We start from the raw sequence: 18,416 nt of genomic DNA, 5'->3' as shown, positions 1-18,416 counted from the left end.
GAGATCATGTTTACACATCCCCACTGGGAAAGAAAATAACAGTTGATGGGCAAGAAATCAAAATTGTTGATAAATTTAAATATTTAGGAGAAATCATAACATAACCTTAATGAGAAACATTTACATAAATAAAACTAAGCAAATTATATTACCAAGACTATATACAATAAAAAAAGCTTATTGATAGCAGCAATATTATGACATTATAAAACAGTCACACAGCCTGAAATAACTTATGCTAGTGAAACCATTTTTAAAACTACTAATACAGCTGAAACAGACAGAATACTTAAGACAGAAAGAAGAATAATTAGAACATGCATAAATAAGTGAGGAAAGCAATGGGAAACTACATCACTCATTTCCCTAGTACACCTCTTCAGTGATGCCTAGGCATCTATGACAGCTGATGGCAGAGCTGTTGACGATCCCACCAGCGTTAGCGCTGATGGACTGAACATACATACACGCATAAATAAACAGCATCAAGTTAATGGACAATGGAGAATAGCGTCAAATAAAACATTTTATAAGAAAATTGAACCAGTATTGAGCATGATTAGGGAAAAGTGTATATCATTCTTTGGACATCTTATCAGAACATCTGACACCAGAATTAGCAGCAGAATAATTGAAAAATTATGGATTAACAAGACCAAGATTAAATGTATCATGGAAACTAAGGAGGATATTAAAGAACTACAAATAAAAATAGACGATCTCAAAAACAAAACAGAAAAAAATAAAATACTTCAGGACAAACACCAGGCTACAGACTAAGATCAATAAAAGGTCTAATGGGAGGGTATTTTCAACGGAACAAAGGAACACAGCATCTCTCAGAATGAAAAAATATTGGGCTGATAGGAAATCAACTAGTGTCTGAGTGTTATGAAAGGTGTTGCTTATAGGATCAATCGTGCTGCAATGGCACCTTCTGGTCTAGTGAGGAAAGCAATGGCAAACTACCTCACTCCTCATCTTGCGTAGTACGCCTCATCTGGGCTCTGCCATTGGTTTTTGCAGTTTCCCTATAACTGCATAGCCTTTGGTGGTGCTATTTGTGGATCCAACCAGCCTCTGGGCTGATGACCTAACAGACAGAAGAGACAGACAGACAGACAGACAGACAGACAGACAGACAGACAGACAGACAGGAAATCAAGAAATCTTTAGTATGATTGACTAGAGTGGTCCAATGTAGGCCATAAAATGTAAAATAAATAAATTTTTACTAATATACTGACAATGATAAAATTGATTATTTTTTCACATGTGCATAAAAGTAATGTAAATATGTGTTGTTTCTTAAGGGATTATAAGTGTTCTGGTAAATGTATTGCTTTGTGAGATTCCTCTTGTATATTCCTTTTATTTTGGGGAAATCTCTTGTATTCTTGAAATATATTTGTTCTCCATTAATCCTGTGATATTGTGCAGATTTTTTATTAGACACTAACACAGAATATTGGTTTAGTCGTAGCATCTCAGGTGATGAAGATGGTCCATTGTGTGATACCATCAGCCGTAAAACGTTGTTTTACCTCATTGCTACTCTGAATGCAGCATTCTGCCCAGATTATGACTTCTCCAATGCCAAGAGCCATGAATTCAGCAAGGAGCCTAGTTTGCAGGTAACAATTTCTACTGTGTTTACTCATGTAATTTCCTCCTTTTTTTCTGTTAAAATGTGGAGTTCAAAAACCGTGTTGAGGATATGTGTGGAAATTACACAATTGGAAGTAAACCTACAATAAAAAATGTCAAACCTTTCATTTCTTTATTAGATTAATATTTTGAACCAAATAACTGGATGGAAGTTGTGCGACTGGACCACACTAGGAACGAAGTGGTTAGGGCCTCTCGTAAAGTTGCCCTGATTCCTGACGAAATGAGAGAGGGACTGAGGTGGGATGGTCACATGGTCAGAGCTGATGCAGAATGTATTGTGAAGTGAGCACTTACTCTCAGCCCAGATGGACAACTGACTCTAGGCGGACCTAAAATGTGGGGAATGGACTGCATCTGCCTGAGGGGCGACATGAGAGCTGCAGGTGTTTATCCTGCCAACGCTAAAGATTGGGAAAAATGAAGGGCGAAATGCAAGAAGGCAAACATCACATAGGATGGGAATAATGCCAGGAGGAAGAAGTAGTGCAATAACACAAGATTTTAGCAATTTTAAGACTTTTTTCTTCGATGTCACACTGTATTCAAGTTGAAAACAGTGGCAGTGGTGATTAGCTTGACCTATGGAATCAATCCTAGCAATGCATACAAATATACAATACACATTAATTTTGTAAATAAATATCAGCATGCCTTTATTTTAAACTCCGCCGGGCTGAGTGGTTAAGGCGGTTGAAGTGTTGGCGTTCTGACCCCAACTTGGCAGATTCGATCCTAGCTCAATCCTGTGATATTTGAAGATGCTTAAGTATATCAGCCTTGTGTCGATAGATTTACTGGCATGTAAAATCACATGCAGAACTAAATTCCGGCATTTCAGCGTCTCCAAGAATTGTAAAACCAATAACATTGTTATTATTTTACTCTCCACGGCTTTCATCAATAGACAGATCATTTTCTTCAGTGGAATCATCATCGTTTGCATCAATCGCATCGTCCCACGTGACTTTGTCCTCCTAGCCATTCATCGCATTGGATATAGGGTTGGGCAGACCGGAACATTCAGTTATTCCGCAACATTAGGAGCTTGGAGGCGGAGCGTTTCGGTACAGAGTGCCGCCACATGGGACGCGGGACTGTAGCTGCATAGTAGAGAGAGAGAGGCAACATGACATGCTCCGCGTCAGCTGGAATGTGCCTGTAACGAACGTGCTGTGTCGAAGGCGGCACTAGATAAACTAGTTGGCCTTGGCTGTGTGCAGTGGGCACTTCGGACGCGGGGCTGTAACTACGCACTGCGCAGTAGAGAGAACTTCGAGAGACAACATTACATGCTTCGGGCCAGCGGAACTATGCCTGTATCAGTGTATCGAACGTGCTGTGTGTAGTTTCTAATGGCCATGGCTAGCATAAAGCTGCACGAAACGCGAACGAACAGTTGAAACACTGAAATTCGCGCACAATAATCTCGTTTAAAGGCTGGGTTTAGGTTAAGATTTTTTCGGTCAATATGAAATACAGATAACACAGTTACAATGGCAGTACAGGTGTTTAAAAGTAACTAATCCAAGGATATTTCCACCAGTTGAATGTATCGGCAGGTATTGTAATTAGGGCCAGGATAAAACTTCACGGCACGTGAAAAACCAGTCGAAAATATGAAATATGCACCCAGAAATATCATGTCTAAAATGTTTTTAGGATAAGAATGTCTTCATTCATTCTGAAATACACCTGTCATAATTACACTGGAAGTAGATGTGTTTACAAATGTCACAATGTTATTTTCACTAATTAAACATATACTCGCACAATTAAAGAGATATTTACCGAGCTCGATAGCTGCAGTCGCTTAAGTGCGGCCAGTATCCAGTATTCGGGAGATAGTAGGTTCGAACCCCACTGTCGGCAGCCCTGAAAATGGTTTTCCGTGGTTTCCCATTTTCACACCAGGCTGTACCTTAATTAAGGCCACGGCCGCTTCCTTCCCACTCTTAGCCCTTCCCTGTCCCATCGTCGCCATAAGACCTATCTATGTCGGTGCGACGTAAAGCCACTAGCAAAAAATATATATATAATCGTCAGTACTGGTACCCTATTTACGTACACGATATTAAAGCAGAACACTAAAATACAAATTAAACAGTATATACTACACAAGGAGAACACGAAAATAAAAATTAAACACTATATTATACTGTACTAGGAGAACACGAAAATAAAAATCAAACACTATATTATACTGTACTAGGAGAACACAAAAATAAAAATTAAACACTATATACTGTACAAGGAGAACGCGAAAATAAAAATTAAACACTATATACTGTACAAGGAGAGCACGAAAATAAAATTAAGTTAAACTACCGACAAATGTTAATCTTCCAATAGGCTACAACACTTTAAATGGTGCTCAAAATGTTCACGGCATATTTGCATTCAGGAACATGATTTTAGAAACTTTGTCACTTTTTAGACGTGTACGGTTTTCTGTGATGGTCTGTCCCTGCTTTGAGAACACTCGTTCACAGGGAACTGATGTCGCCATAATGCAAAGTCTCTTCTTCATTAAGTCGTAGAGGGCTGGCAAGGTATCTTTATTGTCATTCCACCATTGAAGAGGATTCTCTATCCTATGCAGAAGAGGCATATTTAAATACTTGTCCATCTGTATGATACTTGCTGCTTTTGGATTAACAGTTGGCGCTTGAACGAGCTCTTCAACGGCTGCATCAAAGTTTTTCCACAGTATGCTCGAAAATGATACTGTAGACCCATATGCCTGATTCTCATTTGATGAGGGCTCTCGTATTCCACCTGTTGTGTTAACAGCTGTCTGTTGGTGTGCAGTGCCAATAACGGTAGCGGCATCATTAATAAGTTTTTCCTTTATTTCTTTAAGTTTGCTTCCATCCTTCATAAAACCATACGTCTTAAATCGTGGATCTAAAAGTGTTGCTTCCCACATTATATTTATATTGTGGTACTTATTGCAAATTTTACTTGTCAGTTCTTCACATATCTTGCCAAGGAGTCGAGAAATGGCCGGACTGTCATATTCCATCTCTCGCAGCTGTTGGTAGTGAGTTCGAAGGTTCCTACTCAATCCAATTTTTGAAAGGGTAACGTGCTTTTCACTGCTGACTTCCCTCGTCATTTCATCGAAGCACCGAAGAATTTCAACTGATTTCTCAATTATGTACCAGTCTTCATTGTTTAAAACTTCCACAGAATTATTGTTCATTATTGCAAGAGTACTTTGTAGTGGTTCTTTGGTCTGAATCACTCTATTTATCATCTCGTATGTCGAGTTCCACCGTGTTGGACAGTCCTGCTTTAGAGTCAGAACAGGATAACCCATCTGTTTTTGAATGCTGTGAAGTTTCTCCAAGGATTGTGGGCTCCTTTTAAAGAATTCGACAATACGTTTTACCTTCTCTCTCGTTGGCCTTATTTCTTCCAGGCTTGATTGTGCTACTAGATTCAAACTATGCGCTAAACACGGAACGTGCCACCAGTTGCACTTCTGAACCGCACTAACCATATTTGAAGCATTATCTGTTGTGCAGGCCACGATTTTGTCCTGAAGATCCCATTCTATTACCACTTTCTTGAGTTCTTCGGCAATGTTGTCTGCTGTGTGTCTTCCTACAAACTTTGAGCAGGACAGAAGCTTTGAAGAGAGTGTGCCATCACTTTTACATATGAAATGAGCGGTAACTGCTATATAGTTTTCATTTTTCAATGAAGTCCACCCATCTGTTGTAAGGGCTACATATGAAGCATTTTCTGACATGTTAGCCTTGACATCTTGCAATGTTGTGTCATAGAGTTTATTCAAGAGACTATTCGAAAGTGTTTTACGGCTTGGGATACTATAATTAGGATTCAACATCGATAAAAACTTCTGAAACTCCTCAGCCTCAACTATATTGAAAGGTAAAATATCTTTTGCAATCCATTTCAACAACTGTTCGTCAAGTTTCTCTTAGTTGTTGACATAGGCCTGGATGAATAGGCTTGTATTCTATTTTGTTTCAATCTTTGTATCTTCCCTCTGCTTCATGTGCTTAACTCGAATGTATGATCGGACGTACCTGTTGTAGTAGTAGCAGTAGTAGTGTTGGTGGTAGATGATGATGAAACAGCTTCCATTAGCGACACAGGAAGATAGGTTTGTCCAGTTATTACTTGAACAGATGTGGCAGGCACAGGACTTGAAGCTTCAGTTGTTGCGTTTTCGTCTTCTGAGTCATGATGCACCGATAAGAACCTACTTTGATAAATGTCTGTTGTGGGATGTTTAAGTTTGAAATGTCTCGTCATGGTGCCGGTTGAGGATCCCTTTGCACACAAAATAGAAAAACATATATTGCATTTCACTCTGTCCGGTTTTATTCCAGTAAAAAAGTTCCAAACAGGACTCCGGTGCGACATCATGGAAAGTTTACCGTCTTTTGTACGATGTATATTCCTAGGCTTCAATGAAAACACACTTATAGAACAGTTGAACACAAAACAGAACACATTAAGTTATTCGCATGTACCGATTTACTACCGAAGGCTAGTGGCAGGCTGCAACGGAACTCACAGAACAAAGAGAATATGACAGAACACGGAACACGAGCAGCACGTAGCGGGACTGGCGGCGGCACGGGCACACTGCACTTCCGTCTAGCGCCTGACACTCAGGAGCCGTCATGAGCCGTCATCGGCTATATCTGCTGTCACTTGACTCATAGTGCCGAACGCATCGTGTCGTCACAGGTCCTGCTTACCTTTGATTACTTGCGAATCTGAAGTGAAACCAATTAAACTAGTGTATTATTTAATTGTAAAATAGCCAAGTATAACTTCGTGTGCCCAGTATGTTGTACCCGTACTTCCTTTTATTATACACAAGACTTTCTTTATTTTATTTCTCATAGTGTAAGCATTCTCGAAGATCCCGCGTGAAAAGATGCTTTCAATCAGTTAACTGTAGCTTGCGGTAATGAGGTGAAATTTGTTAAAACGTGGACTTGAGTTTCTTTCTTTCAGAATGTTCAGTGAAATCATTACTTAAGCTAGTGAAGTGTATTATTTAATTCTCTAATAGTTGTGAATAACTTGGTGGGCTCAGTATGTCAGAATGTTCTACATCCTTTAATTATAGGAAAACTTGAATTATCATTTTAAGACGAAACATTCAGGTGAAGAAGTGATATTTACAAGTCACTTCTTCACCTACAATATGACATGGTCTTCCATCATAACGATATAAATATGATAATATTTGTAAGTAGATGTAAGTGTTTCATAATAATATTAGTGACTTAGTTTCTCTTTAAGGTGTTAGAAATAATTAATGTGTACCAAGTAGCATTAGAACAGATTACAAATTGAGCACGCGATAGCATTGTGAGCGTTCAATTATATCACTGAGCCTGTAATTCTGTTCACAGTACACTCTGAACTCGAGGAAAGTGAAAATCATAAGTTCTGAAAAGCTCAAGCAGAGGGAAAGTGTGGTGGCTAAATATCCTGGTACGACGATCATGCACGATAAAAATGAAATGTCGTATGGCTTTTAGTGCCGGGAGATCCCAGGATGGGTTCGGCTCGCCAGGTGCAGGTCTTTTGATTTGACTCCCGTAGGCGACCTGCGCGTCGTGATGAGGATGAAATGATGATGAAGACAATACATACACCCAGCCCCCATGCCAGAGAAATTAACCAATGATGGTTAAAATTCCAGACCCTGCCGGGAATCGAACCCGGGACCCCTGTGACCAAAGGCCAGCACGCTAACTTAGCCGATGACGGCTCCTGAGTGTCAGGCGCTAGAACAAAAGTGCACACTGCCGGTATCGACAGTCAGCTAGTAAGCGAAGGGGAAGGGCGCTTCTGACGGGATAGCAAGTCAATATCTCGGTCTCGCTTGAGAATGTTTCGGAGCAATTGACACTCCGTGTTCCGAAACAGCGGAATATAACGGTGCACCGGCACAGTGTCCCGAAACAGGGACATAGTGCCCAACCCTAATTGGATATCCCATCTTCTTAAAACTATTTGTGGAAATTTTTTCGTTAATCAGGACCCATGCCTGAAGAATCCAAGCGAACACTTGCTCTGGGTTTCTTACTGGTACCTCTTTTTGTCAAATCAAAGGAATCAGATGCCAGCCATTCCCCATAAAATCATCCAAGATGTCTAGTGACTGTAAACCTGATCTAAGGTTGCCTTTTTATTATGACTGGAACCCTGTTGAGATGGGACATTTTATTTTTTACTGGCTCCACTAAGTGACCACGAACACTGTCATGAAGAGGCATGGCTTGTTTATGAATTAAAGATCAGGGTATCGATATATACCACTTTCAGCCATTGTTTCATTAAATCAGTTGAATCTACCCTTTTCGGTGCATTTCTACAGCAGTGCCAACAAAAAGAAAGTTTACTTTGGCAGAGTTTCCCTTTTAAAAACAACTGGGTGGTAGCAATTGCAGTACAACTTAGTTTGTCTGCGCCTGCCATTTTGATTAATACACTGGACATACCCTTTATATGCACTGTCATACTTCATGGTACTTCGAAAACACATTAGTTCGGCCTGTGTTCGCAATATGAGATGGAAGAAAGGTATCTTCTCGTCTTAGTTTGATGACAGCATGGTGAAATTCCATTACTTTATCCATGCAATCACAAGGTAGATGGTTAGTCTGAGAAGACCAAGTCCATGCCCGCTCATCGTGAATTGCGCACTTGTGATGCCACTTTTTTTCCTTTTGTTTTGCTGTGTCCTTTGCATTTATTAGCTCAATTTCATTTGATACTGCAGTGCCAACATTTATCCGTACCACTACATAATCAAGTACTTCTTTCTTGTCTTTGGGTTTTTCCCTGCAATTTGGGCTACACAGCGATCAATATATTATAGACTTCCAAACCAACTCAAGTACCTTATCCAATTATGGACATTGGTGGCTTACCGTATTTCCCGGCATAATCGTCGCACTTTTTATACCAACATTTTCGAAAAAATAGTGGGGTGCGACCGTTATACGAAGAATTTTTAATACCAGTATTTGTATTACTCAAAAAATTGATTTATAACTAAATTGTATTTGATACAAATTTAAGATGCACGTAATACTCGCGTTTACACATCATAATAATTAAAATAGTCTAAAACAAAATTAATAATTATTCGCAACAATTCGGCGAACATTTTTCCAACCTGAAAATAAAAATGAACGTATTAATTGTCATTAATTTGAGTATTAAAGTTAAAATATTACACTTGCAAAAAATTATCGCTTTGTTGCGAAATACAGACTTACCGGTACACAATTTATTCCAAATCTTCTGTGTCGCTATCGCAGGTTTCGGTATCTGATGCGCCGTCCTCGCCGCTGTTAATACCAGTATCAGATTCTTCGTCTCTGCCACACTGCGTCATCTTCGGATCCGTCTAGTGCATTCGAAATCCCAGTCCTTTTGAAGCTCTTGGAGACTAGTTCAGGTGGTATAAGATCCCAACTCTTCATCACCCACGAGCATAACAAGTCCAAGGGTGGACGCCTGATATTTCCAGCGCGCGTCGCCGCTCATCATCCACTCATTGTAAAATCGACGTAAGTGGTCTTTAAAGGGTTTATTAATACATACGTCTAGTGGCTGAAAGGAGAAGTTAGGCCACCAGGAATGACTATCTGTCGTGTCTTATTTTTATTGAGAGGTTGCTTCACTTCATTCACGAGGTGACCTCGGAAACTATCTAAAACAAGCAGAGCTGGTTGTTTTAGTAGTGCCCCGCGTCTTCTATCCCACACAGTTTTAACACTCTGTGATCCTTTTAGCGCAATAGTGTTGTTGCAAGGCATATAAAAAAGATTGGAGTCTGATCGGCATTACCGATTTGAGAAAGCAAGTACGAAGTTTCCTTGCGCAAACGTATGACAAATCAATGAAAATTTACAATCTTGTCCATGTAATCAGCAGGCAACTTTTGGCTTAATGTTGTTCTCCTTCGCACTGACAGATTGTGTCGTCATATGAACCCCTTAATCTACCCACGACTCGCCTTAAACTGAGTTATGTTGTGTTTGCGCGCTACCTCCCGTCCCTTAATTTGTAACATTTCATATGATACACTGCAGCCATTGCTACGTATTTCAATGACGTACATAAACACTTCGTCAATTATAGGAAACTTCCCTGTTTTAGGACCTCTAAACGCGCGTCTAGAAGGGTTTGTGCTTTTTAGCTTGTTTTTTAATTTCCACCAGTCACGCACCAACTTTTCACTCACTGAAAATTTTCTTTCTGCAGCTCTGTTCCCATGCTGTTCAGCGAAGGCAATTACGCTTAGCTTGAAGCCCACAGAATAGTTTCTATATTTACCCATAATTGCTTATAAATGCTTCACACGTTAATGTTTTGCAATATAAATGACTTTCCGTAATTGTTCACTATTAAAACAAATTATTTCTACAAACAGCCCAAATACAAATTAAAAACTTAAATTCTCACGCACACATGTCTACAGTAATCACGTCAGTCACAAACAAATAAATGCATCTGTGATCTGTCCATTCCAGAGCAGCCAATACTGTTAGGCGGCAAGGAAGCATGCAGCAATTTGTTATCAGTTGAGCTCGTTGGTTGCGACACACTAGTGCGCTTGCGCAAAGCTCGCAAACCAGAGCACGGACGTTTTCATACATTGTTCTAGCTAGCGCGGTGTAGATCTACCGTGTAGTTGACCGTGTTCCGAGGCGTCGGTAACAAATATTCATTTTTTTCTATTTCTTTTAAACATACGGTAATTAGGTTAATATTTCTTCCCAGTTATTGATGATTTTACATTACATTACTGACGAGTTTATGAAATAAAAACTTTAATACCATTGGATAATAATTATCTTGACTGCTTGGGTAAAAGTTTTCATCCCTTGCCCAGACACTTATGACGTAGTAGTAAGATAAGAATCTAGCGATGACAACTGAGGCATCGTAAATAATTCGGCTGATTGTGACCTGAATAATTCCGTGGAAATCTGTGTTATTGTCTTGGATTTCATTTTGTGCGCAATAACGCAGGAGCCAGCCCCATGGTGTAGGGGTAGCGTGCCTGCCTCTTACACGGAGGCCCCGGGTTCGGTTCACGGCTGGGTCAGGGAATTTTACCTGTATCTGAGGGCTGGTTCAAGGTCCACTCAACCTACGTGATTACAATTGAGGAGCTATCTGACGGTGAGATGGCGGCCCCAGTCTAGAGAGCCAAGAATAACAGCTGTGAGGATTCGTCATGTTGACCACACAACACCTCGTAATCTGCAGGCCTTCGGGCTGAGCAGCGGTCGCTTGCTAGGTTAAGGTCCTTCGCGACTGTTGCGCCGGGGGGCAGGTGGTTGTAATAACGCAGAATTCTATCAGACCTCTTGTCTACTAGAAGGTACACCGGTATTTCCTGGCGACGTTGCCGATAAGCGATAACTTACAGCCTTACGTATTTCAAATGAGAACTCATAATATGTAGGTGGTGAATAAATTGTACACTGTCTCGTGACCACATTGTCAAACTGCCAATAGCCTACCGGTAAGCCATGCGTCATACATATACCGGTATTATTAATTTATATGTTGTGCAACATCTCGCAAATGTGACTGTTGCCAAATTGCCCATAAACCATTCACGTATTTAAATTGTGCATTCATGTGCAACTTATATTGCAGTTCCATTTACCTTTTAACCAGATTGGTGAACAAAATTTGGACTGCGACGATTATGCAATTAAATGTTTAAAGTCTGATTTTTGTATTGAAAATAAAGGATGCGACGATTACACGGTGGCGACGATTATGCTGGGAAATACGATAGTCATTGCTCCCAGCTAAGCCAGGGGCAACTGATCGGCCCTCCTGATCCGCAGTCCACTTGCGGTAGGGAGGCTAATTCCTTTCCACTCCTCATCTAGCCAATAGCACATGGGCTACCCATTGAAGTGGTGATCATGCCCAATATTGTTTAACTTTGGGGATCGTACAGGACGTGCCGGTCCTGCATTGTAGGGGTACCGTGCCTTCCTCTTACCCGGAGGCCCCGGGTTCGATTCCCGGCCATGTCCGGGATTTTTAACTGGATCTGAGGGCTGTTTTGAGGTCCACTCAGCCTATGTGATTACAGTTGAGGAGCTATGTGACGATGAGATGGCAGCGCCAGTCTAGGAAGCCAAAAATAACGACCAAGAGGATTCGTCGTGGTGACCCCACAACACCACTTCGGGCTGAGCAGTGGTTGCTTGGTAACCATGGCATAACATCATACATAAGAAAAATATACGCAGAAGTTCTTTGAATTTAGAGGGACTGCTCAATACTCTTAGAATATAATAGCGGCAACCGATTACGTGAGAATGTACGAGCGATTCTTGAACAAGGATGTTGTAGCCTGGAGTGCTGCGCACAGGTTATTCACGCGCAACCTCACTACGAGCCTCCTGGTACCAGCGCTTCTCCTCTACCCACTAACCGACTCTAGAAGTATTCTTATTCACAAGAATTAAAACTTATACGGTGTATACAGAGTTGAGCATCAGATACTGGAAAATCAGTTTGGTTTCAGAAGTGGAAGGTCAACAATAGAGCCCATTTTCATTATAAGAGAGCTAATGGAAAAGCAATGGGAGTACGGGAATGATATGGTGATGGCATTCGTCGACATTGAAAAGGCATATGACAGTGTCCCCAGGACTAAAGTTTGGGACAGTCTGGTGCAAAAAGGAATTGGACAGGGATTAATAAAAATGATCATGGCAATGTACAAGGAATGTTGTAGTTGCATGCAAACACAAGTTGGCAGGACTAGTTGGTTCAAAATAACTAGTGGGCTGAGGCAGGGAAGTGTTCTATCACCAATCCTGTTTACCATAGTAATGGATGACATCATGAGAACAGCAAAAGCAGAATATGGAGGAAGGGAAATGAACATGCTGTTATTTGCAGATGACATTGTGATTTGGGGAGAAGACGACAGGAAGGTTCAAGAACAGTTGGTTGTGGTGAATGGGAAAATAGAAGAATGTGGGTTGAAAATAAGTGTAGAGAAGAGTAAAACCCTTGTTATGACTAGAGGGGAGAAAGAAGGGAAAGGTCAAATTAGACCTGCAGACAAGCCCCTGGAAGTAGTGGAAATTTAAATACGTGGGGAGTGAATTAATGGAGAATGCCCGACTGGATGCTGAAATTAGTAAGAGGATTCAAGCTGGAAGCTGTTTCTATCATAGTGTAAGACACGTGTTATGGGACAAAGATCTACCAATGGAAGCAAAGGAAACTATGTAGGCCTACAAGATGTATTACATACCCATAACTACTTATGGGGCAGAAACTTGGACAATGACAAAGAAGGATGAGAGTCGAATACAGGCAGCCGAAATGAAGTTCTTGAGGAGTATGTTACAGAAGAGTAGAAGAGACAAAATAAGGAATGAGAAAATCCTGGAAGAAATTGGAGTGGAAAAAATGAATGATAGAATTGAGAAGAGCCGACTAAGATGGTTTGGGCACGTAAAGTGAATGGGTGATGAAAGAATGCCAAAAAAGGTGATGGAAATGCAAATGCAAGGAAGGAGAGGCTGTGGTTGATCATGATTGAGATGGACGGACACAATTCAACGCAGTATTATAGGAAGAAATCTGGACTGGGACATAGTGTTGGAGGAGGAGTGGTGGAAAGACCGAAGAAAATGGAGAGGAACCATATTTGCCCCTACCCGGCTACAGCTGGATAAAGGGAAATGATGATGATGACAGTGTAAAACTCAAATTTGCCACAGTTTTCTGTGTTGGTATAGGCTGGCTATAGGTGCCAACTTAGTTGAAAATGTGAAAATCGTGCAGTGCGCCATATACGTTTTAATTAGTCACAGGGTGATTAATCGTGTCGTACCTTGTGGAGTGTGTGGGATGCTAGAGGCCTGTTGACTTCTTTGTTTCCCTCTGCCCAATAATCTTTTCTCATTGCCTAGTCTTGTAACTAGTTCCTAAATTGGCAGCCTCTCACAGGTCGCTGTGACATCGTTCGAGACGTGCCGCGTTGAATTTCTAACCTCGGTTACATCGTCTGAGCGGAGGTGCGGGAGCCGCGCTGTGTTGGGTATCTAACCTATCGTTCACGAAGGGTCTACAGAATCTTTTCCTAAATGTAGGTCATCGCCGTAATATCTACGTATATCTTTAGTTTGCAATAAGAGAGCTGAACTTAAAGGTTTTCAATTATTACAAAATGTGTAAAGAAAAATGAAACAAAATGGCATAAAAGTTACACTTTTTATTTTCATCGCGTAGGCCTATATTATGGTTACAATATTGTGATACCGTTATGAATAGTATGAGCTAAATGGTTAGCACGTGTTGGCCTTTGGTTCAAGGGGTCTCGATCGAGTCGAGGATTTTAACTTTCCTTGGTTAATTCCAACAGTTCGGGGGCTGTTTGTTTGCCAAATTAAACATTAGAATTCATCTAATTAGGGCCGCATTTTCATATGCGTGTAGATCGCCCATCGCGCGACAACTCGAAAGACCTGCACCCGGCTCCAGAGGCACATGCCATTATTGTTGTTGTTTTTATAATAATAATATGTTTACATAAAGAAAAATGTGTGAATCCTGTTTGGTGCGAATCTTAGGTGTTGAAAGGCTCTGCTCCGAAAATTCTTTGTTCCGCTCCGTTGCTTGTTGTGATTTAACCTATATTCTTTGACCCCGCGAGTGTTGTTCTTTGTTCATGAAATTGGCATTCTTTGAAAGTTTTGGCCTTTTAAGGTTATGACATATTTTAATGGAGTGTTCGAGCTTTTGTGTTATAACTTCGTGCTTCACAGTTTCCTGTATTCGTTGGACTAATTACATTCGTTCCAATGACTGGGTATACAGCTATTAGCGAAGCCCATTTAATTTTAAGGAAGAAGAATAATTACATTCGTTCCACGTGTGTGTGTGCTTTTTACCATGTGCATATTCTTTGTTCATGAGGTTGGCGTCGTGTTCATTGAATGGTTTAAGACTGTTTGCTTTGACATGTTTTAATGAAGTGTTTGACTGCCTTGAGTGTTTATGTTATAATTTTATGTGACATTCAGTGATCTAGGTTCATTTCGATTTTCAGTACATATCGAGACATTTGTTCTCGGACATTTTCATACACTACATTCCTATTGTAGATTATCACGAATAAATCTAATGAGAAACAGTACTTCCAGACATTTAAAGAATCATATTCTGTTGATTTTCTGTGCATACTAAAATCAAGAAAGGGGGGAAAATTTGCCTTTTGCACGGTATGTGGGTGGGATATTAATATTGCATATGGTGGACGAAACGATTTAAGTGATGATGAGTTAGTTATTGGCATTTAGACTTCAAACATAGTGAATGATCTCCAGGATACAGATAAATCCCTTTTCTTTTCATCAGTGAGAAACTACTTTTATATTGCCTGTGACCACATCATCAACAAGTTTCCATTCAAGGATGATTATGTTAAAGTATGCTCAGGTTGCTAGGTTAGACAACATTGAAGATGCAGTTTTCTTCCATTCGTTTTTTCTTGGAAAAGTTTCCTATCTTGAGAGAATGAAACTACAGATGAGGTGATGAATGAGCTTCAGAGGTAGTTCACAGCTCTTCAGGTAGGTGACACTTTGGCTGCAAATCAAGATGCTGCAAGTGATTCGAGTTGGGCACAAATATCAAGAATTCATCAAGCTGATGGACTTTTTAAGTATAACCAAATTTCTAGAGTAATGCTCTCTATTCTCACCATACCCCATAGCAGTGCAGAATGTGAACGTGTGAAGAAAAATAGAATAGAGTTCAGATCATGCATGTCCAACGAATCTCTGGAGTCTATTTCTGTTTTGAAGACCAGGAGTTCCGGTTCCTGTTATGACAAAACATATTCTCAAGACTTTTTGAATGAAGCTAAAAAGGTCACATCTATGATTTTAAAGTCGAACTAGCGTGTGATTTGCAGTGTGTATCTTATTATTTCTTGCCTGTGTTACGTTAAAAAAGTTTTATTATGTAAAACCTTTTTCAATTATCTCATAGCTGCTTAATTTATCAAGGAAGTCCTGTCATGTATGCTCCAAACTAATATTCACAATGCCTGCTGTTGTTTATTATGGATTTCTTCTTGATTGTTATGTTCATCTACAAATCATTGGTCTATGATGTAAGTATATATGATTTCATTGAAGTATCCTGTTTAAAGCATGATTTATTGTATTTTGTAGCCCAGAAGTATTATTTTCGTCAAGCCGGGGTATCAGAACAGAAGGGCGGCTACCAATGCAACAGTAGATAGCTTTCAACAAACATAGAACCTTTTCGAGTATCTACTGACATTTCCTGACAAGGTCTCAGACAATAATATTGCCTACCGGTGGTGCCAAGTGCCCCTTCTGCAATAATTCAACTGATGCTTCAGTTTCACCTTATGTTCATGATTTCATCAGCGGCCTTGAACATGTTGTATTTATGACGTTCATTTTTGTGCGCGTGTTTCACGCTCTCATGTTGTTGGCATTATGTCATTGTCACTTCGGTATTCCACTAACAATTTTAAATGAACCATTTTAATTTAAAATTTTTAACGGAATAAGTTTTAGTCTCTGACAAAATAGTTTATGGTTTAATCATTGACAGTGTTTCCATTAACATGTTTGTATAATGTATCATTCAAGCCGGGGTATCAAAACAGAAGAGCGGCTACCAACGCAACAGTAGATAGCAAATGACAGCTTTCAACAAACATAGAACATTTTCCAGTATCTACTGACATTTCCTGACAAGGTCTCAGACAATAATATTGCTTACCGGTGCTAAGGGCCCCTTCTGCGATAATTCAACTGATGCTTCAGTTTCACCTTACGCTCATGATTTCATCAGCGGCCTTGAACATGTATTTATGACGTTCATTTTTGTGCTTGTGTTTCACGCCCTCATGTCATTGTCACTTCGGTATTCCACTAACAATTTTAAATGAACCATTTTAATTTTAAATTTTTAACGGAATAAGTTTTAGTCAATTTAAGATTATTAAAATTTTATTAGTTAACCTATCCAATACAAATGAAATGAATTTGTATTGAGTAGGTTGACTAATAAAAAATTTTTAATAATCTTAAATTGATGTACATTTTCAATACGGACCAAATATGAAGTTTGTAACATGTAAAAATAAGTTTTAGTCTCTGACAAAATAGTTTATGGTTTAATCATTGACAGTGTTTCCATTAACATGTTTGTATAATGTATCATTTTTCACATTTTTATGTACTGAATTTTAGTAACTGGCTAAACTTTTAGCTTCCATATTAATATAAGGTGTACTCTTGAAGATTGTTTTTAGACTGAAGATGCCCTAAATTGAGGGCGAAACATGTCCCATTTAACTGATAGTCTGTTTTTGTAACCACTATAGTGCTATTAAAGTACTGTGCGTGTTCTGACAGCTCTCAGCGTGGTAGTAGGAGGTGGCAGTTACTATGGCAACCAGTACACGCCTCCCGTTTCAGCCAATCGCAGCTCGACATGCACTCTCCCTTTTCCTACCCCCGCTGTCTTACAGCTTCGAGAGGCGGCCGGTCCGAGTTCCACGTTGCCAGTATAGTATAACACAGCACATGTGGCTGGGCTAACAATGTCTACTTTGAGTGACATCATTCTCTGTATAGTGTGTTTTTGAAATCAGCTAAATATTATAGTGCTATTGTGTTCGTGTTAATAAGTGTATCGTTATCGAGGCTGGCGTTCTAGTGTAGTGTAAATTTTAGTATTGTGTAGTATAGTGTCATTTTAACACCACCTCATTTACTGAACTCAAAATGTTGCAACCCGTTCAGAGCGCCGCTAAACGACAACGAGGGCGACCTAGAATTCATTCGCCTAAAAAAAGGCAAGGGTAATGGGGAGGCATGGCTTCGCTATTCGTGGTCAAGCTCGCGATATGGTATGTGCCTTACGGGAATATTTTGAGGCTGAAAGGGAAAATGGAGGCCCAGTGATAGACGTTAACAAAGTTGTAGAAAGAACAGCAGCAGCTTTAAAAATTTCTGAAGCTACAGTAATTAGAATAGGGAAAGAAAAAGAAAAGAAAGGAAAGGAGCCTTGGGAAGAAGGTGAAGGGGAAAGAGAGGGAGTGGATGTATCTGGACCATCACATGACGGGTTATCAACACCGGGCAAAACCCGACACTATGACAAACATGTGACCAGTATGGATGGTTTCCAAGAAGGAGCAATTCGACGGCATATATATGCCTATTACAAGAGAAAGGAACACCCAACACTACGAAAACTACATAAGAGTCTTAGAGAAGATAAATTGTTTTTTGGTAGTGCGTCTTCCCTTCGAATCTCCCTTCGTAAGTTAGGATTTCATTTTGAAAAATACTCAAACCGAACTGTGTTGAAGGATAGACATGATATCGTAGCTAATGCAGATTACGAAAGCATTGTGTGGCTTGATGAAACATTTGTAAACGCTGGCCACAACTTAACCAAGGGGTGGTCAGACAGAACACCAGAAAGCACAATGAAAGCCCCGTTAGGAAAGAGAGGTAGGATCATTGTCCTGCATGCTGGCACTGCACGAGGCTTCGTTCCAAATTGTTTCCTCATGTTTCGGTCGCGAAAAACAGGGGACTACCACGAAGAAATGAATGCTGCTTCCTTTACGGCATGGTTTGAAAATTCTCTCCTTAAAAACATTCCTCCCAAGTCCACCATTGTTATGG

The 18,416-nt window shown here is 40.0% G+C and overlaps 1 protein-coding gene across 4 annotated transcripts in view; it reads left to right on the top strand.

Moving 5' to 3' along the window:
* Positions 1–18,416, top strand: part of Maf1 (repressor of RNA polymerase III transcription Maf1) — a 131,610-nt gene that overhangs the window by 38,878 nt on the left and 74,316 nt on the right. For all 4 annotated transcript variants that reach the window (XM_067135636.2, XM_067135634.2, XM_067135635.2 and 1 more), the window contains exon 3: positions 1,478–1,634. In XM_067135636.2, the coding sequence (XP_066991737.1) occupies positions 1,478–1,634 (157 nt within the window). The remainder of the gene's footprint in view (positions 1–1,477; positions 1,635–18,416) is intronic.

The sequence above is a fragment of the Anabrus simplex genome, chromosome 1, assembly GCF_040414725.1.
Source record: "Anabrus simplex isolate iqAnaSimp1 chromosome 1, ASM4041472v1, whole genome shotgun sequence".
Classification (NCBI taxonomy): Eukaryota; Metazoa; Arthropoda; class Insecta; order Orthoptera; family Tettigoniidae; genus Anabrus; species Anabrus simplex.
This window is presented reverse-complemented; position numbering and strand designations above follow the sequence as displayed.